This window comes from Rattus norvegicus, chromosome 6, assembly GCF_036323735.1.
Source record: "Rattus norvegicus strain BN/NHsdMcwi chromosome 6, GRCr8, whole genome shotgun sequence".
Lineage (NCBI taxonomy): Eukaryota > Metazoa > Chordata > Mammalia > Rodentia > Muridae > Rattus > Rattus norvegicus.
The window spans coordinates 32113097-32134292 of record NC_086024.1 but is presented as its reverse complement, the minus strand read 5'-3'; the positions used below and the strand labels follow the sequence as shown (position 1 = coordinate 32134292).

General features: G+C 47.3%; 2 protein-coding genes across 2 annotated transcripts in view; both read right to left on the bottom strand.

The window, feature by feature from the left end:
• The window catches only part of Asxl2 (ASXL transcriptional regulator 2), a 143991-nt gene that overhangs the window by 100195 nt on the left and 22600 nt on the right, over positions 1-21196 (bottom strand). The gene's annotated exons all lie outside the window — the stretch shown is intronic.
• Kif3c (kinesin family member 3C) overlaps positions 8481-21196 on the bottom strand; it is a 38934-nt gene continuing 26218 nt past the window's right edge. Inside the window, 3 exon segments of the mRNA NM_053486.1 lie at positions 8481-9527; positions 9711-9883; positions 10542-10650. Of these exon segments, the coding sequence (NP_445938.1) occupies positions 9431-9527; positions 9711-9883; positions 10542-10650 (379 nt within the window). The 3' untranslated portion in view covers positions 8481-9430.

Sequence of the window (21196 nt, the reverse complement as noted above, 5' to 3'; positions counted from 1 at the left end):
TGCAAGATGCCCGACAGCCATCTTAATCCCAGTTTCAAGGGATCTACCAGGTTCACACACATGCACGCAGGCAAGACATTCATACACAGAATGTAAAATGTTTTAAAGGAAAAAGAAAATTTTCAATTGAAAACAGGGTAGTTGGCTGATGAAAAGCAGCCGTACAGAGTGAGTGTGACAGATGTGGAGGCCACTTTTGCTAAAAGCACAGATTGCTCATTGGGCCCTGCAAACGTCTACCGAGGAGCTAAGAGTCTATTTTACACGTCTCCTCTGCTATGAGCCATTCACTCTACAGTCACCTTGGATTCCAGGAACAGGTCTGATGGCTAAGTATCTTGTGACAAGACAAATGAAGTCTCCACACGGCAGTGACTCCTCTCTTGTTTATGACCGTTGCGTAGGCCTTCCATCTCCCCCAGGGCCTCCGAGTGCCCAGCAAGCCTTGAAACACTAAGTTATGTCAGCGTTTCTATTTTCCTTTTTTTTTTTTCTTTCTAATTTTCACCATTACTCTTTTCGTTTTGGTTTTGGAGGATAGACCTGATTTGTATGGACCCCCAGACTGGAATCTCTGCCTCAGAACTCTGTTACTTGAGCAGGAGTTCCCTAAAGCACTGTTGACAACAGATAAAACCTTTCACACTGTGGGGATTCAAGTGTCGGTGAATGAATGAATGAGTGGATGGATGATTATAATCTTTACTGGTGAAGTGAGTAATATGATAAATTATTCCAACTGGATTCCATTTTCCAGTTGATAAGACTTTTGTATAGGTGCTTCTGGGCCTGGGTATGGGTTCCACTGCATACCCTGCCTTTGTTCTATAATGCACTTATAAATACTATACTCCCTCTCCACCTCTTTCACCCCATTCAGAGAAATGGGGGTTTTCAGAAACGCCCCTGAATATTGTTCCTTTGTAAGACAAATTGAGTGGGGGTGGACTCAAAGCTCTTGCTGTCCTTCCTCTCTCCCCATCTCCTCCCCCCACCCCCACCCCCAGCTCCCTCTGGTAGAGTTGGTTGGTATCCAGGGCCTCCAGTTCCTGGAAGGAGCTAGGCACCAAGACTCATAATCAATTTACCCCATTCAGTCTAATGCACTGACTCCTTTTTCTTTCCAATTCCTAACGGGAACAAAATGCAGTCAACATACGTGTTTAATTCAACAAGGAAAAAGGGCCATGAACATCTGTAAGTTGTCACAACAGCAGCAGCTTCCAGCCTTGATGCCTGCAGTAACAAAGAAGAGAGAAGCAGCCTGCTTTGCACATCAAAGAGAGCTGTCACATCCCTCAACTGAAGATGCTCACTAGGTGTGGAAGAGGGAATCTGAAATAGGAATCATTGTTCCCAGGGTGAGCACAACATTCACACTTCTATGACGAGCTGGGGAGGGGGAGGGGTGATGCCACTAAGTAGCGAGATAAGTAATAAAAGCAGATCAAGTTTTTCCTTCTAGAGATTACTTTGAAATTCTTGTGTCAGCCAAGAGAACTTAGGGGTCAGGTTTTTTTGTTTTTCAAACAAAAACCCTTGTATAGCCCTTGCTATCCTGGAGCCCACTCTGTAGACCAAGCTGGCCTCAACCTTAGAGATCTCTGCCTGTTTCTGCTGAAATTAAAGGTGCGTTCCGTCCTCACACAGCTTAGAAGTCAGTTTTAACTTTGCTTGCTAGGTCCCTGAGGCCTGGACTCCTGCTGAGTGTCTTCTCAGTCCTCGGCCACTTTAGTTTCCTCTGAGCATTGTTCTTTCTCAGTGATTCATTTTCTGTGTGGCTCCCTGGATAGCTTGAGAGAGAGAGAGAGAGAGAGAGAGAGAGAGAGAAAGAGAGAGAGAGAGAGTGTGTGTGAGAGTGTTCTATGTGTATGCAGGCATGGGCATGCCCCCATGGAGGCTAAAGTTAATATAAGGTTCCCTATTCCATTACTCTCCATCTTCATTGTTTGAGATTCAGTCTCACTGAAGCTGACTGGTGGGCTAGACCGGCTGGCCAGAAAGCCCCTGGGATGGTCCTTTCTCCAACCCCAGCATCAGTGTTCCCTGGCTTTTCGTGTTTGTGTGTGTGTATGTGTATGCGTGCGCTCGAGTGTGCGTGCTGGGACTCAGACTCGGGCTTTCATGCTTGCAGCACAAGCACTTTACCCACTGAACCATCTCCCAGCTCTCTCAGGTCTATTCCTGTGGGGGACGGGGATACTTGGTTGGTTTATCTTTTTTATTAATTTTTAATCATTTTTATGGGTGTGCATCTCTCTGTAGGTGAGTGTAGGTGCTCTGGGAATCCAGAAGTGTTGGATCCCCTGAAGTTGTAGTTGCAGGCAATTGTAAGCCACTCACTGTGGATGCTGGGGACCAAACCTGGATCCTCTGCAGGAATAGTCTCCCCAGCCCCACACTGGTCTTCTTGAGAAGGGTCTCACTGTATATAGCCTAGGCTCACCTGGAATTTGCTATGGAGATCAATTTTGCCTTGAACTTGCAGTGCTCCTGTTTCTGCCTTCCCGATGCTGGGATCACTGATGTGGGTCACTGTGCCCCACTGAGGTTATCATTTCAGTGCAGGTAACCCCTGTGGTCAAGAGCATCAGCTGTGGGACTGGAGCGGTGGCTCAGGGGACAAAGCACTTGCTCAGTTTGCAGAGGTCCAGGAGCCTATACCCAGCACCCACATTAGGTAGCTCACACCCTCCTGGCTTCCTGGGCATCTGCTTGCACATGGTACAGTTAGGGTTTGAATCTCGGCTGTGCTCAGACAGAACACTCCACCCCACTGCAGCTGTCAGCTTCTTCATTTGTTTCTTTGTTTCCAGTTCTGAGGATCAAGCCCAGAGTCTTGCTACCTCCCACCCTCACTCAATCGTAGCTTCAGCATCATTTATGACAATGTTGTTGTCCCTGCTATTGCCACAACCACCCATTGTCACTGCACTTGTAACTCTTGGAGGAGGACTGGAGAGATGGCTCAGTGGTTAAGAGCACTGACTGCTCTTACAGAGGTCCTGAGTTCAAATCCCAGCAACCACATGGTGGCTCATAACCATCTGTAACTCTTGGAGGTCTTGTCCTCATACCATGTCCTCACCTATCTGATCCAAACCCCTCAATCCTGTCCCCACCAACTGGCCACTAAGACTGAGATCCTGTCCTAGGAGCCTGTGGCTAGAGCACATCAGCAGGAAGCTGAAGGCAGATATGTTTTCTATCACACTCATGTAGTAAGCTGTTGCTTCCCTTGGTACCCAAGGCTTAGAGATGGAGCTTGCTGTAGAGGAAAACGACAGGCTTTGGGGTGAGGAGAGATAGCTTCATCATCGTGTCCATGAGAAGATCAATTTCCCCAACTTCTCTTCTGAACACAGAAGGGCCATATTTCCTACTTGGGAGTACTCAAGCTTGTGTGTTAAGTGTGTGTTAAGGGTCCCAGGTCTCTGAAGTGCTCGTTAATATGTCAGAGTGGAGGCTGGCTGCCAGGTTCTCCCAGCGTCCCCCAGTCTCTATGACAGAACCCTCCTGATTGGCATTCCCTGTCCCCTACCCTACCTTTTCAGCCCAGGTATTTCCCCGTCCCAGCTCTTCTGACACCTATATAACTCAGCCATTTTAGCTATGCTAGTCCCTTGGCCCAGGCTGCCCCCTCTTGGTTGGTGGTTCCTTTCCCCTCTCTCCTCCCACCTCTCCTCACATGCCTGGGCTAAGGATTCAGGGTCGCTCACTCTTGACTCTCCCAATGCCTCTGTCTCCACCTGTGCTCTTGCCCTCATCTACAGTAAGCCTCTTCCGCCATACCTAGGAGCAGCCCTACTTTATTGAGTTCTTTGATCTGCTTACCTTCCAACCCTTATTCCACCCTAACCTCTTCCAACCCTCAAATACTAGGTAGGAAAGAAAAGTGGTTAGAGAGGAAATGGTATAGACTGTTTTAGACTACTTCCTGTTGATTAGGGGCATTGGATTCCTTGGGGTGAGTCCAGTCTCAGTCAACAGGATACCTCCAACATGAAACCCAGCCATCCAGCAATAGTAAAAGCAGCAGCAGGAACAGCAGCTGCCACAGGCCCTCTGGGCACTCACATTTACACCCTCTCAAGAGTCCCCAGAATGCTAGACATAAACTATATGCAGCTGGCAAAAACCATGCCCTCCTAAAGCACGAGACAATCATAGCTGTGGACAGTCTGCAGCAGCTCCATATCCCACACCTGGAATTAGAACAAAAACCCATAACTGGGTCTTTTAAGAAACCAAAATTCTCACTGTGTCCTTTTTGTATTTTTTTTTTTTTATTCAAAGAGCCCAATTCAACCCCTGGCAGATGTCTTCAGCACCAGGGTGACACTCAGCCTGAAAGTCTGGGAGCTTGAGGGCTAGAAGTACAGAGGCAAGAAATACCTTTGACAACACTCCAGTGCCCAGGCTGCTCACTGGTGCTTCTGCCAGTGGGCGGGGGCATGAGGCTCTGGGTCACTACTTCCATTCCCTCCAAGGTGGACAAGACGTTTGTTTTGTGCACAGTAAGTGGAACACAGGGCCTCAGGTGTGGTGCTTGTGTGTTCTCTCAGTGGGCTCCGCCCAGTTCACAAACTAGGGTCTGTACTGGAATCCAGCACTCCCCATATGCCAGGCACAAGCATGTGCTTTCCACAAACTTTTTCTGTCCAATCCCTGACAGCTAATCCAAGTATCCCCTACCGATTCTGAGGTGAGCCATAGCTCAGAACTAAGTGATTGATGGCTGCTCTCATAGAACATGAGCGACTGCTCCACAGCCCTGGCACAGACCTCCTAGAAGAGCATTTCTACCTCCTGGGCAGATAAATTCATTCTCTCTGCCTCTCCATCTTGTGTGTGTGTGTGTGTGGTAGGAATGATATATGCATATTTGTAGAGGCCAAACGTGTGTTCCTAAATCTTTCCTTTTCCTTTTTTGAGAATGACTCTCGGGCTGGGGAAATGGCTCACTAGGTAAAGGTGCTTACTACCAAGCCTAATTACCTGAGTTCAGTCTCTAAGACTCACATGGTAGGAGAGAACTTACTCTGTCCTCTGATCTCCAAATGCATGCCTGGACACCAAGCAAAATAAATGAATAAATTAGGCACATAGACAGATAAATGTGCAATTTAAGAGTTTCTCACTAAGCCTGGAGCTCACATATTCAGTTGGACTCACTAGTGAGCCTCAGATACCCTCCCCTCCCCTCTTCCCCAGTACCGGGATCACAGGCTTGCTGTGGTGCACCCAGCTTATGTGGGTGTAGGGCACCAGTCGCAACTTCTCATGACTTTACTGACTGGGCCCTTTCCCTTTATCCTCTCTCAATTGAAATACTCCCTATTTGGATCATATGTTATAGCATGTATGTGTGGGTGTGCATGCCCACGCTGTAGCAGACATGGAGATCAAAGGACAACTTGTAGGCATCGGTTATCTCCCCATACTGTGTGGGCCCTGTGTGGGGATCCAATCAGGCTGCCACCTTTGGCAGCAGGCACTTTACCCACTTCACTCTCTTCCCAGCCCTACCCTATGTCCCATGCCAGGAATGGAACGGTGCCTTGAACACGCTACACGCACTCCCTGACAGCCAAGGGAACCCACCAGCTCTGCAGACACCCTCTCATTGAGCAGTTACTCTCTTCTGACGTTCTGATCGCTGTGGGGGCCTCCAAGTACGTTTGAGCCCTTGCTGAAAAGGCTGGAGAGAGGCGAACATGAGGAGGGGATTGCAGTTTGGAAGAGGCAAGGGAGAGAAGCAGGCAGGCGACTCCACAATGACACTCATTCCTTTATTGTCAACTGTGTTCATCTCAACAGCGCTAGGGCCTGCAGGCTGCTGGCAGCACTGAGCTAGGGTGCACGTCCACTCAACAGAAAGGCCTCCATCCTAAACCAAGGGGACAGAGGTTAATGCTTTATAATATGTATATATTTATATATTTTAATATATTACATATGTCCCAGATAGCCATATGTATAGAGTGACAAGAATGGGCCACTGTGTGTAACTTTAACTAAAGGCCATAGCAGCAGACAGAAATTTGATCCTAATTAAGGCCCACCCTTTGTCAACCAGATGTCTGATACAGTAAAAGAAAAAGGAGCGAGACAGAGACTGAGATCCAGCCACCTCTGGTAGCCCTGTCCCCAGGGCTTACATTAAGTGTAGTGCCCCTGTAGAGGTAAACATAAACACACATGTACAACGCCATAGGCAGGTGCTCCTCCTCTGACCACACATCGGGCCCAGCCTTGGCTGCGGTGCTGAAGTGGGGTATATTGTGCTATAAGACTGTGCAGGGCAGTGAACCAGACAGTGTGGAGTCAGTGTGTCCAAGGGATGAATGGAGTGACTCGTGCAGCTTCATCTACAAATGACAAAGAGGTCAGGGGGAGGTCCCTCAGTGCCCAGGTCACATGGGGGAGATTTCTACACACAGTTCCTGTCCCAGAGAGAGACATTCCTCTGATTTGAATCCTGAGTGTCAAATGACCATAGGGCTGTGATGGAAAACTAGGATTCCCTTGAAGGACAGGTACCCGGGAGGCTTGTCATTCAGTGGAGGCAAAGCAGGTGGTCCTCAGACAGGACCTTGAATGGTGCAAGGGCTTATTTCCCAAGGACGAGAACGGCCTGCTGCCCTTTGCCACACAGAAGCTGGCAGATCTGTCAGCTTCATGCCTTATCTAAGACCTGCTCATAAGCCAGGGAAGGGGACTCCCAACATTAGGGCACTTGAAATCCTAACTCCATTTTCTCTCACTGAATTTACCCACCACAGCCCACCAAAATATACATCTTGAAAATAAGTCGACATATTTGGCAGTATGATTTTTAGTTTAAGAGAACTTAATTTTTCAACTTAATTTTACGCTCGATAAATAATAAGGAGTAAACGGTTAAATGTCAACAGCAGAAATTACAATTCCTTTTACAAGAAACTGTGTGCTCATCAGCAGCCTCTGAGCAGCTCCAGGACTTGGAAAGATTGGAGACTGGGCTGTGCGTGGTGATACATACCTGTAACCCTCCACCCTGGAGGCAGAGGCAGGAAAATGGCTGCAAGTTTCATCCACTCTGGTCTACACAGTGTCCCAGGCCAGCCAGGGCTACACAGAGAGACCCTGTCTCAGAATATAACAAAGCAACACAAAACAACAGAAATAGAGGATTATAGATTTTTTTTTCCTTAGAGGCATATCAGAAACGCAATTAGGGAAGAAATCCAAGTTAGGATAGATAGAACTGGGTGGTTTTAATTTAAACTTCTTAATTTATTATTTATTTTCTCTCTTTTGCTATGGAGTCAAGGAAGACCTTGAGCTCCTGATCTGTCTACCTCCACCTCCCAGGTGCTGGGATTAAAGGTGTGCATGTACCCACCAAACTCGGTTCAAACCCAACTGTGAGGAACTTTTTCATCTTTAGTTATGCGTATGCCTGTATCTGTAGGTGGCTATGTCCATGCGTGCGTAGGTCACTGCAGAGGCCATAGAGAGTTCCAGGTCTCCTGGAGCTGCCTGATATAGATACTAGAAAACCCAACGTGGGTCCCTCTGGAAGAGCAGCAAGCACTGTTAACCACTGAGCTGTCTCTCCAGCTTTGAAAAAAATTTTAAACAAGGTTTCAGTTTATAGAACGGACAATCATAACTGCAATTCTGCTACCTCAACCTGAGTGACTCCAAACAATTTTGTGGAATTGCATGCGTATATATATATATATATATATATATATATATATATATATATATATACACATACATACATACATACACACAAAAACATTTTAAAAATAAAGACTGGGTATCATAGCTCACATCTATAATCCCAGTACCTGGGAAGCTGAGGCAGGAATGCCTCAAATTTGAGGCAAGGGTGGGCCACAGAGCAAGTGACTACTAGTAGCAAGTCAAGACTACACCTAAAAAAAAAGAAAAAAAAAAAAAAGAAGAAAAAGAAGAAGAGGAAGTGGAAGCAGCCAGACATGGCCCAGCAGTTAGGAGCACATATTGCTCCTCCAGAAGACCTGAGTTCAAGTCCCAGCACTCACATCAGGTGACTCACACCACCTATAATTCCAGCTCCAGGGGGTCCATGCCTCTGACCTCTGCATTCATGTATGCAGACACACATGGTTTAAAAATAATAAAAATAAATCTTAAAAAAATAAGTTTTATCTTGCATGTAAAAAATAAAGGTCAATGAAAATTAACTTTTTAAAATAGAAATTTACTTATCACTTGCAATACCCAGAGACATTTGGGGTGGTCACAAAGGAAGGTGAGGAAGGACCAAGTCACACAAGTAGTAAAGAATGGATTGATTTTCAACAAAATAGTGCCCCCCCACCCCAAGATGTGACTAAGAAATAGGGGTCAAAGGTGACTCTGGCAAAGACTGGGCCTGGGTTTGTTTCTTGTATTAGCTGGAGGCACAAAGCGAAGGATTTTGTTATCTGCGTTTAGTAAGGGGCGGAATGACACCGATTCTTTCCACTGTGGACTGAGACCTGACAGCTTCAGGGAACAGTGATCAGAGCAGGAAAAGCTACACCTCACATGAGGAGAGGGAGTCTGATGGTTTGTTCTCCAAAGGAACTTCTTGGAGGAGAGAAGGAAACCAGAGGAACTGAGGAGAGAGTGCCCCTGATGACATTCCATGCGTTTTCCACACTGTTCCACTTCCTGTAGGTCTCGTGGTAGCAACAACTGTTTGGTTCACAATTTCCAATCCCAGGGTAGAGAGGGCTGGCAATGAAGTGGAGTTGGGGAAGCCACGAGTTCTTGCCAAGGCCGGAGAGCCTGGGATGAGTATTAGGCTACTGAAAGTCCTTGGGAAAGAGCCCTGGAGGCTCGAAGAGTTTAGGGCCCAGGAAGAGGTGAGCAAGGCTCAGTCCACCAGGAGTGCAAGCCCAACACTGTTAGGACACCTCTTGCCCTCAGTGGACACCCGCAGTTTCCCAGCCTCAGAAAGCATCAGGGGCTGCTCACCATCAGACAAGAAGATGGAAACTGTGAACTTGGACGGGTAAAGGAAGCACTGTCTTCTCAGGCACTAGCCATCTTCCCTCAGGGGCAGCTGACGTGAGGAGCTTGGGGCCTGACTGAGGTCTCTCCTCAGCCAGAACAGGAAGCTATGCAGTGACCATGGCAGGCCCAGGCAGCTCAAGCAAGGGGAATCTCTCCTCACTAACCAAGCTCCACGAATAAATAACAGAATTAAATAAAGGAGGCCCGGAGAACAGGCAGAGGCACCACCTGCCAGTTTCTTGCCCCTTCACACACACTAGTACACACACTAGTTCACACACACACACATGCATACACACCCCACACACGCGCGCACCAAGCATCAGATGGGATGAACCAGGGATGGCTGCCCTGTCCTAGGAGTCTTTGTGATGGGCAGCCTGACTGAAGGGTGTCAGTCATGGTCTACCACTGTTGCAGGGTGCAGAGGAGCAGAGGCCATGGAGGCATGAACTGTGGAGGGTGGTGGAGGCCGCTGAGGACTCTGGCACCTGTAGAGAGGCAACGAGATGGACCAAAGGAAAGATTAGGGGAACCAGAGAACAGAAATGAAAGCTTTTTCCTTCCCTCCCCACGCTCTCTTTGGCTACCACTCCAACCCTCTTCAGCCTTGACCAATCCACGCAGTCCCACTTCCCAAGTCCAGGGCTCACTCCAACCACAGTTGTACTGACCAGGATCTCGACTTTCGCACTTTAGACGTGGAAGGTCTCTCCAGAAAGCTGTCCAACCGCATGAGCCTCTCCATGTGTAGTACTCGTGGATCTTGTTCTTGGTCATGAGAAAATTCCATCTCAAAGATGGCCGGCGGGGATACATCCAGTTCCAAAAACATTATATTTTCAGCCTGTGGCAAAATAATGCATCGGATGTGAGCAGCAGCATTATCTTCCAGGTCTTACATATCACAGACAGGATGGGATACTAATAGAAGTAATCTATGGGGGGTTTCTTCCTCCACTCTAGCCCATAGCTCCTGAATAAAAGATACAAACCTAGTATAGCTTTATTAGTGAACTGTAATCCCTAACTGCCAGGTTCTGAGCTATTCTATCCTACATCCCAGCCATAGGCCTGTGTTACTTGCCAGCTAGTCTTGCTCTGTTTGCTCTGCTCAGTGTGTGTCCTCAAGATGTTTTCTCTTGATCACATGCTACTCTTGGCCCATCCTCATGGTCCATTCCACCTCATGGCCACCTCCTCCTTCCCTTATCTTTCTCCTTCTCCCCGTGGTCCCTACCTGAGTCTCCCCATCTCGGGTTCCACCTTCCTTTCCTGTCCAGTCACAGCCTTTAGCCTTTTATCCAATCATAAATTATTGGGGTCACACTGGTCAATACAATACCCATGTCCAGGCCGTAACCTATCTTGGGCACAGAACTCAGCATCTGAATACACAGCACACAAGACCAACCCCAACAGGTACTAAGAGGAAGCACATGCTGTAAGCACCCCTTCTCCTTAGGTTTCTCTCTCTTCCTGGTTTCCACTTCCCAGCTTCTTACCCTGTATCTGGGATGGGACCCCATTGCCATGGCAACCCGAGCATACTGGCTGATAGGTCTCTTGTAGCCCACTGCAGAAGTTGGACGCTTCTTCATTTGGCTGTTATTCCTGCAGGGAAAATGGGATATTAGGAAGAGTTTATTGTTGGTTTAGTGGGCTTTTTACCTGTTTTGAGACCAGGTCTCATGCAACCCAGGTTGGCTTTGAACTCATATAGCTGAGGATGACCTTAAGCTACTGAACCTCCTTCCTCAACTGCCAAATGCTAGGATTAGAAGGGATTTCCTTGAACATGAAGTAAACGGCATCATTAGGAACTATTACCCTAGTAGCTGGGAAGGCCCTGTACACTCCGGGCTCTACAACTTTGTTTTAATACAACCTCACGACGTAAACTGGTGTAATATGAGGAATCAACATATCTGTCTTATGACTCTAATTCTTCTCTCTCACAATAAAAAGCCTGATTGAATGCCGTGGTTTGAATGAGAAAGGATCATAGATTTAAATGCTTGGTCACCAGGGAGTAGCACTGTTTGATAGGATTAGGAGGTGTGGCCTTGTTGGAGGAAGTGTGTCACTGGGGGGGTGGGCTTTGAAGCTTTGGGGAAGCCAGAGCCAAGCCCAATGGTGCTCTCTTCCTGCTGCCTGTGGATCCAGAGGTGGAGCGCATAGCTGCTTCTACAGCACCTTGTCTGGCTGAATGGACTAAACCTCTGAAACTGTCAGCCAGCCATAATGCGGTACATAGGCACATGTGCAGGCGAAGCCCTCGTGTACACATAAACCAACAAAAGAGCTCTTGCTCTTTCTTGCTCCTCCTTCCTGTCCCCACTCTCCCCCCATCCCTCCTCCTGCCACACACCCCCATGCTCATGGCTGGCCTCTACTCCTCTTCCTCTCTATTCTTCTCTCTCTCTCTGCCCCTACTACCCCCCTAACTCCCCTCCCCATGTCCTGAATAAACTCTATTCTATACTAAAAATAATAATAATAAAATAAAAAATAAGGTAGCTGGGTGTGGTGGTACACACTCAGGAGGTAGAAACAAGCAGCTATAAGTTCAAAGTCAGCTTGCTTTACCTTCCCAGGCCGGCCAGGGTTACACAGTAAGACTCTGTTTCACAACAGCAACAAGGGTGGAGCTGGATGTTTAGCTGCACTGGTGAAAGCATTCACACTCTCACAGGACCCCAATTTATGTCAGCTGCCTGATTCCAGTTCCAGGGGATCACAATATCCTCTTCTGGTCTCTGAGGACACCAGGCATGAGCCTCCTCGGTGCACATATAACATGCAAAAAACCCCACACTCATACATAATAATTAGTTAAGAAAAGCTGGACGCTGGTGAGGTAAACACCTTTAATCACAGCTCTTGGGAGGCAGGTGAATCTCTGAGTTTAAGGCCAGGCTGGTCTATCTACAAAGCTAGTTCCAGGATAGCCAGGGCTACACAGAGAAACCTTATCTAGGGGAAAAAAAAATTTTTTGTAAGTTGGCTACTAGACCCATCCCTATGTTGTTTTGCTTTATTGAGACTGAATCTCGCTTAGGCCAGGGTGACCTGGAACTTACTCACGTAGCATAGGACGACCTTGAACTTTTGATCCTCTAGCTTCTGCTTTCTGAGTGCTGATGTTAAAGGAATACAGCAATACAGTAATGCAGGTAGTGTATCATGATGCACTGGACCGAACCTGGGGCTTCATGTATGATAGTGGTCTACCAATGGAGCCATGTTCCTGTCTGTCTGTCTGTCTGTCTCTCAGACAGTCTATGTCAGCAATGGCAGGTCTTCAGCTCTTCATCATCTTGTCTCTACCTGCCAAGTTCAAGGTGGAGCCACTACGTTCAGCCTCTTCTGGTTTTGTGCTACAGCGTCAAGCTATGTAGCTCAACCTGACCCCAAATTCTTCACCATCTTGTAATCTTGCTCACGCTGCCTCAGTTTCTGCAGTGCCCACACCTGCAGACTTCTCCCCTGGGCAGCTTGATGAACATGACCCATTACCTGAGTCGCCCAAAACAAAGGAGCAGCACACAAAACAAGAAATTGACATACAATTTAAAAACCAAATGGCGTGGGTTTGGGAGCAAGACAAGAGCTATGTTTGAACTCTGTCTTGCCCTCTTATATCTCGGTCACCCTAGGAAGCAGCTTACTATCCCTGGCCTCCAACATGGCATCCCCTCAGAATTCCTGGGATTCTAGAAGACAAACAGCATGGTGTGCTGCAAGGGCTACCACAGGGCTTCCAATTAACTCCATCTGCCAGTTCAAGTACCAATACAAATATACAAATAAACGAGCAATAAAAAAATTCAATAGGTGGCACTGGAAGGCAGAAGACAGAAGGAGCCACAATGAGTCCCGGACAGGACATTCTGTCCTTGAATAAAACTGGCTGTACAGAAACCCCAAGGCTAATTTGCATTCTGCAGCAGGAACACAAAGTTACATTCAGTGCAGTGTGTGAGTGTGTGTGTGTGTGTGTGTGTGTGTGTGTGTGTGTGTGTGTACTGCATATGTGTGCTCATGTGTGGAGGCCAGAAGTAGATATTGAGTGTGTTCCTCAGTCACTCTCTATGCTGGCTAGTCTGTCAACTTGACACAACCTAGAGCCACTGGCAAGGAGGGAACCACAATAGAGAAAAAAAAAATGCCTCATTAAAATTGGACCATAGGCACATGGGTAGGGCATTTTCTTAATTAGTGATTGGTGAAGGGGGCAGCCAGTCCATTGTGAGTGATGCCATTGCTAGGCTGGTGGTCCTGGGTTCTATAAGAAAGCAGGCTGAGCAAGCCAGTAAGCAGCACCCCTCCATGGCCTCTGCATCAGCTCCTGCCTCCAGGTTCCTGTCCTGACTTCCCTCAGTGATGAACCATTACCTGGAATTGTAAGCTGAAATAAACCCTTTCCTCTCCAACTTGCCTTTGGTCACAGAGTTTCATTGCAGCAATAGAAACTCTTAAGATAACAACCTCATTTTTGGAGGCAAATTCTGAACCTAGAGAGTCTCAATTAGGCTAGATTGGCTGCCCAGCAAGCCCTCAGGAGCCTCTGATTTCTGCCTCTCCGGTGCTGGGATTATAAGCATATACTCCCATGGCTGGCTTTTTACACAGGTGCTGAGGATCTGAACTCAGGTTTCCATGCTTGCTACTGACAGCCATCTCTCCAGCCCTGAGAAATTAGTCTTCAATTTTAGTTTGCCATGCACACTCAAAAGTGCTCAACCCCACTTAGTGGTCCCAACCGGGCCTCTTTACAAGTGAAAACAAGAAACAAGAAGGCTCTAAAAGCCCCGTTTCCTTTTGTTCCCAGGGGCTATAGGAAGCCAGAAAGGCTAGGTCCCAGAGAGGCAGCTTTAGTGACAGCCTTGCACACAGGTAGACCTGCATCATCACCCCACAGAGAAGTAATTTGTCAATAAGAAGGCACACTCTGCATCTCTGAATTTTCGAACATGCTCCTAAGGCATAGATGAAACAGGGAGATAGGCTTAGAAAAGCCCTCGTATCTAAGGTCATACAGTTAGCAAGCCCAAAATCTGAACCTCCCCAAGTACTCTTTTTATGACTCCATACTGTCTCTCACAAGTGCATGTGGGACGTGCTGGGGCCAGAGAAAGCCTTTGAAAACTCAGGCTCTGGGAACAGGACAGAGGGACAGGGCTGAGTGGGCAGAGCAGCGGGTCAGTGGGAACTGGCAGTCTGACCCAGTAAAGCTGCCAGGGTTATTCTGGGTGGCATGCATAGGGAAGAAGGGGCTGGGGGAAGGGAGTCCGTAACTGGGACACCAGTCATCCATCCACTCTCTTCTCTGCCCAGGCCTACTTTCAGGATCGATCTCTATGTAGTTAAAGCTATGGCTGATAGCTCAGGGCTGGGGTGCAGCTCTGTAGTTATCCACACCTCCAAAAGACCCAGAATGACAGTTAATATGTTCAAGAGATCCCAGGCGCCTAGGACCCCACCCCATATTGACTAACATCATAACTTTCTCTTTAATATTAAAAACCTACCCCTGGGGCTGGGGTTGTAGCTCAGTTGGTAAAACACTTGTCTAGCGTGGACAAGATTCTAGGTGCCATTCTTAGGACTACATGCATATACCAGGCATGGGGAATGCTCCTGCACTACCAGCACTCAGGAGGCAGAAGCAGGAAGAAGTATAAGATCAGCTTTGCCTACCAAACAAATTCAAGGCCCACCAGCAAATCCGGGGGGCTACATGAAAACCTGGCTTTAAAATTAATAGAACAGGGGCCAGAGAGAAGACTGTGGTGAAGAGCATTCACTGCTCTCCTAGAGGACGCAGGTTTGAGTCTCAGCACCAGCGTGGGAGCCTACGACCGTCTCTAACTTCAGTTCCCAAGAATCTGATGCCGTCTTTCTAGCCTCTGTGGGCAGCTGTCACACAAGTGTTACTGGCATCCGTGTGGGCAAAAAAAACACCCATATACACAAGTAAATGACAAAAACAACAGGAATAGAATGGAAATCTACCTCGAGTTCCGTCTCAAAGGTGGACACTGTTCTGATTGTCAGTTGTTTCTAGTCACTTTCTTCTCTTAAAGATTTAAGGGGTGTGTGTCTGTGTGTGTGTGCGCGAGTGTGTGTGCTGGGGTTACAGGCAGGCAATTATAGGCTGCCTGACACGGGTGCTGGGACTCAAACCCAGGTTCTCTGTAAGACCAGCATATACTTTTGACTACTGAGCCATTTCTCCAGCTCCCTGCTACTGCTTTCTGCTCTTACTCTGAAAACAGGCATCCAGCAGCCCCGCATTCCTGGTCTTCCACACACACCCAGTGCAGCAAATGGGACTTCTCTGTGTCTGGTTCCGTTTCCTCCTCAGCTCTCCTGCCCTCCTTGCTTCATGGCCCTGTGCGTCTGCGCCTCACTGTCCTCTTCCTCTCAATTCTCACAACCCTGTGACGCTTTACTTAAAGTTTGTGTTTGCTTTTTGAGACGGGTCTCTCTGTGTAACCGTGGCTGCCCTGGAACTCGATCTGTAGACTGGATCGCCTCAAACTCACAGAGATCCACCCGCCTCTGCCTCCTGTATGCTGGGATTAAACGCTTGCACCACCACCACCTGGCAGCTTTAAATTTTTAAAAATATTTATTTGGGGGGTAAGGGCACAAATGGCAAGACCCCAGTGTGGAGGTGAGGACAGTTTGTGGGAGGAAGTCTCTCCTACAGTCTGGTCCTGAGGGTCAGATGCAGGCATCAGGCTTGTGAGCAAGTATGTTCAAAGGTGAGCCACCATCCCCTATCGCCACAAAAACACGCCTCAAGACTTCTTTGAGACAGGGTTTTAATGTAGCTCAGGCTGGCCTGGAACTTACAATGCAGCCCAGGCTAACCTCAAGTGTGAGGCAATCAACTCTCCTATCTCAGCCTCCAGAGTACTATGAGTACAGCTGTGAGCTACCACATAGGACTTGAGGAATGTTTTTACCAAGATTTAAAGGAAAAAAACAAAGTTGACTCTGCACCAAACCCAGTGTAGCTTTCTTCCCTCCTGTGGGGAGGAAGGAATGTTCTCGTGAACCTGGGGCCCGGAGCCGGGGCCCGGAGCCAGGTGTGGTAGCTCATGTTTGTGTCCAGGTGCCTGGGAGGCAGAGGCAGGGGAATGAGGAGGTCAAGTCATCCTTGGGTACTAAGTGAGCCCAGGGCTAACCTGGTCTACAGGAGACCCTGTCTCAAAATATGAACACAACAGGGAGGAGGGGAGGATATAGTTCAGATGGTAGAGTGTTTACCTAGCGTGCATGAGATCCTGGGTTGAGCCTAAGCACTGTACAGAACAGGCAGAGGAGCACAGGCTATGCTGTCAGCGTTTGGGAGGTAGAAGCAGGAGACTCAGAAGGGCATCTGAGGCCAGCTTGTGACTCAGGAGATTCTCAAACATAAACAACTGGTCACCCCCCACCCCCACCCCTGCCAAAATCCAGACCAAGTAAAAGTCGGGATCTAAACAAAAGCAACGAAGAATGGCACTTCCTTGGGACGGATGTAGCTCTTTGGTGTCTTCATCAATATGATGGCATGGCAAATGTCTGTTGACTGGCTCCCCAATGACTGGGTCAAGTCTAGGCAGGGGGCTCTCACACACATATATATCCCTAGCACTGGGGAGGCAGAGGATCAGGAGTTCAAGGTCAACCTTAGCTACATGCTACATTCAGGGCCAGCCAGACTATAGAATGAGAGGCTAACGAATAAGTAAATAAATAAACAAATAGGTTGGGGATTTAGCTCAGTGGTAGAGTGCTTGCCTAGCAAGCGCAAGGCCCTGGGTTCGGTCCCCAGCTCTGAAAAAAAGAAAAGAAAAACAAACAAACAAACAAACAAACAACAAAAGTTTCTCAAAGTTGAATGGGGGAGCACGTGCCTGTAGTACCAGCTGTTTGAGGAGCTAAGGGAGGAGAATCCTTTGATGCTGGGAGTTTGGGGCCAGCCTGAGCAATGTAGTAAGACTGGTCTTTAAAACCAAGCCAAACCACTTTCTCATGTGGCAAAGTAGACACCAAGTTTCAGAATTTATATATATATATATATATATATATATATATATATATATATATATATATATATTTCATTTATTTAATTTATGCATTGTATGTGCACACATGAGTACACATGTGATGCATGTGTGTGAAGGCATTCACGTTGAGATCAGGAGAATCTGTGTGAGATGGTTTTCTCTCTCTACCATGTGGGTCCGAGAGACCGAACTCATGTCCTCAGATTTAGCAGCAAGAGCCTTTGCCTGCTGAGCCATCTCATCAGACACCAAATTCAAAATGGTTTCATTCCAAGCCCAGTGTCTTCAACTGTACCGTGACAATTTTGCAAAGAATCTATCAGGACTGTGCTTGCAGAGGCCGAAGTGCTAAAGTCACACTGTAACTTCCTGGACTATAAGCTAGCTGCTATGGGCAAATATATAACCCTTAGAAGATACTTTGTCTATAAATGTGATTAAAATGTAAGGTTTTGGGGGATGTCTGAGTTGAACCCAGGCCCTCAAAGATGCTAGCTGAGTGCCTATCACTGAGTTTAACCTCTATCCCTAAATGTAAATCAAGGGGAAATTAGACAGGCGTTCTCACAAACTAGCATAGTTTTCAAGGCAACTTTAACCAAAACCATGAAGAGACAAAAAGATTTCCCAAATAAGCTGACATAGCCATATCCAAACATTGTCCCACGGTAACAATGACCCCTCCTTAGGAGCGGGCCTGGACGGGGTGAGTCTTGTGGTCTTAGTCAGGGGAGGGCTGCGGCTTCTAACAAAAGCTTTTCCCTAAGGGACAGCACAGCCTTAGGTAATTTGTTTCAAACAATGTCTCTCCACTCTATGCCGTCTTCAGTGTTCTCATCCCAGAACATCACAGGCCTCAGCAAAGCAAAACAGCCTGCAGCTTGAACAATGCTCTGATGGTGAGAGACAGGGCTTTTGTGTTTCAGCCCTGCTTGAGTGGTGTTTTGTGAGTTGTGGGAGACGTCTGGGAAGGAAAGGAGGGACGGTCCTTCCACAGCCCTTCCACAGCCTCAGACTCCCGAGCACCAAAACCCACGTTCAGCCTTTTCCGAGCCCAAGCTCCAGTTGTGAAAACAGAGATCATGGGGACAGATGTAGTCTGGGATATGGGGGTGGCCACCACTCCCCTCTGCCACCAGCCCACCCTCTGGGCTTCTCTGTGGACTTATAGTCGTCACTGCTGGGATTATGATGAGGAACTTTTTTTTTTTCCTTCTTCTTTATTCTAACACCAACAGCTTTCAAAATTAGAAAGAAACAAGGAACAGGGTCTGGAAAAACCTTGGTAGTTAAGAACACTGGCCACGGGGTTGGGGATTTAGCTCAGCGGTAGAGCGCTTGCCTAGCAAGCGGAAGGCCCTGGGTTCGGTCCCCAGCTCCGAAAAAAACAAACAAACAAACAAACAAACAAACAAAAAAAAAAAAAAAACACTGGCCGCTGCTCTTCCAGAGAACCTAGGCTTGAGTCCTATCACCAACACAGTGGCTCACAGGGGATCCTACGCTGTCTTCTGGTCTTTGTGGCCACCAAGAAAGCCTATGCTGCACAGACAGACAAGCTGGCAAAGCACTCTACACATAAACATAAAATTAAGTTAAACTAAAGGAAGAAAGTAATGTTTTAAGAATCGTTTCAACTGGATGGCGTCGTACACTCCTGCAATCCCAGTCCTTGAAGGCTGAGACAAAGGAGCAAGGCTAGCCTTGGCTACATACTGAGACCCTGCCTCAAAAACAGAATCAACTAAGTATGCTGGCTTATGCCTGTAATCCCAGATTTGGGAGGTGGAGGCAGGAGGATCAGGAGTTCAAGGCCAGCCCCAACTACATAAAAAGGAAAAAAAGGGTTGGGGATATTGCTCAGACAGATACAGCCTGCCTTCATGAGTGTCCAGCTCAAACACACAGACACACAGACACACACACACACACACACACACACACACACAAATACAACACATAAAGGCAAACTAAAGAGCTAGAAGTTTTGGAGAAAGGACCAGCTTTCAGGTTTTCTAATACCAAAGAGAATTCTGTCTTTCCGTGACTTTCTTTGCTTAAGAAAGATAATGGGGGCTGGAGAGATGGCTCAGTGGTTAAGAGCACTGGCTGCTCTCCCAGAGGTCCTGAGTTCAATTCCCAGCAACCACATGGTGGCTCACAACCATCTGTAATGAGATCTGATGCCCTCCTCTGGTGTGTCTGAAGACAGTGACAGTGTGCTCACATACATTAAACAAACAAACAAACAAATCCTTTAAAAAGGTGAAGAGGAAGAAAGAGGATGGAGTCCTGGGGATAGCTGAGCTGCTGAACAGCTTCCCTAGTAGACACGAGGACAACTTGTGGGACTCTGTTCTCTCCCTCCACCATCTGGGTCCTGAGGATTGAACTCAAATTGTCAGGCTTCGGGGCAGGTACCCTTATCCACTGAGCCATTTGCTATCCCCAAATATCACTTAAAGTGACTTTTCTGGGGCCAATGAGGTGGCTCGATGGTAACGGCCCCTGTGACTAAGTTAGATTCCTGGAAACAATGTAAGAACGCGCCTTTAATCCCAGCACTGGGAAGACAGAGGCAGCCGGATCTCTGAGTCTGAGGCCAGCCTGGCTGTACAGTGAGTTCCAGGACAGCCACAGAGAAATCCTGTCTCAAAAACAAAACAAAACAAAACGGGGCTGGGGATTTAGCTCAGTGGTAGAGCGCTTACCTAGGAAGCGCAAGGCCCTGGGTTTGGTCCCCAGCTCCGAAAAAAAGAACCAAAAAAAAAAAAAACAAAAAAAAAAAAAAAAAAAAAACAAAACAAAGAGCCAAGTCCACAAAGTTACCCTCTGGCTTCCAGATGGATGCTACGGTTCAAGTGTGGCCACACACAAATCACACACACACACACACACACACACACACACACACACACACTCATCCACACGCAAATCACGCACACACTCATCCAACACAAACCATGCACGAGCAATAATATGTTAAAACAAGGAGTCCGGGCCGGTGAGATGCTCAGCGGGTGGATGTGTGTGCTTCGGCCGGGGAACCTGAGTGCAATCCCTGGGACCCACATCATAGACCCAACGTCTGTGAGTTGGCCTCTGACGTTCGAATGAATGCCGTGCTATGCTCACTTACCTCCAACCAAATGCACAAGCTAAGTGCGATAAAAACTTAAATAAGTTACAATACAGAGAAATGGGGTTCGTGGTAGAACTGTCACACAGACGTCATACCCTGTTCTCATCTTTCACTTTCCTCATTTAAACGGGACACACGTCATACATACGAGTAATCCCGGCATTCCTGAGGCACAACGTCGGAGGATTGGACTCAGGAGTTTAAAGCCAGCCTGAGCTACACAGCAAATTTCAGGCCAGCCTTGGCTACATTGTATGACTTTTGTCTCAAGAAAAAAAACAAAAACAAATATCCCTTCTCAATTCCAGATCAAAGACAATTAAACAGGCAATTAAATATAATAATGATCTCAGGGCTGGGGGACAGGGAAATATATGTAAATTACATAATTGGGGAAGTGAAAAAAATGAATATAATCTATAAAATGATGCTCTCAGTATGACACTTCCTAAAAGTAACCATTGTTCTGTGGTGATGGAAGACAATGTTTTGCTTTGCTTTGCTTTGCTTTTGAGATAGGATCTCTATATACAGCCCTGGGCTAGCCTGGACTTTGATAAGTAAACCACGCTGGACTCAAACTCACAGAAATCCCTCCTCTGCTTCCCCAGTGCTGGGATTAACAGTGTACACTACACACCTGTCCCAAAAGGTGGTTTTTTTTAAGTGCCAACACTGAATTCATAAATTTGCTATTTCCAACCTGAACCACAATCTGGTGGGTAGGGTCACCCTTTCAGAAAGCAGATAGATTAAACAGGCGTGTTAATGCACTTAGACACTACCGACCTCGTACTAGCTCCCTTCCTTGCTCTGGGGAGGCTCTTGCCCTGCTGTGGCAGTAGCATCCGTAGTATACAGAGAGTAGAGTCTCCAGGGAAGCACTGTCCCTTCATCACTGTATACAGGTTTGGTCTAGCTGAGTGTCCGCTTTGAATATCCACCTCGTTCT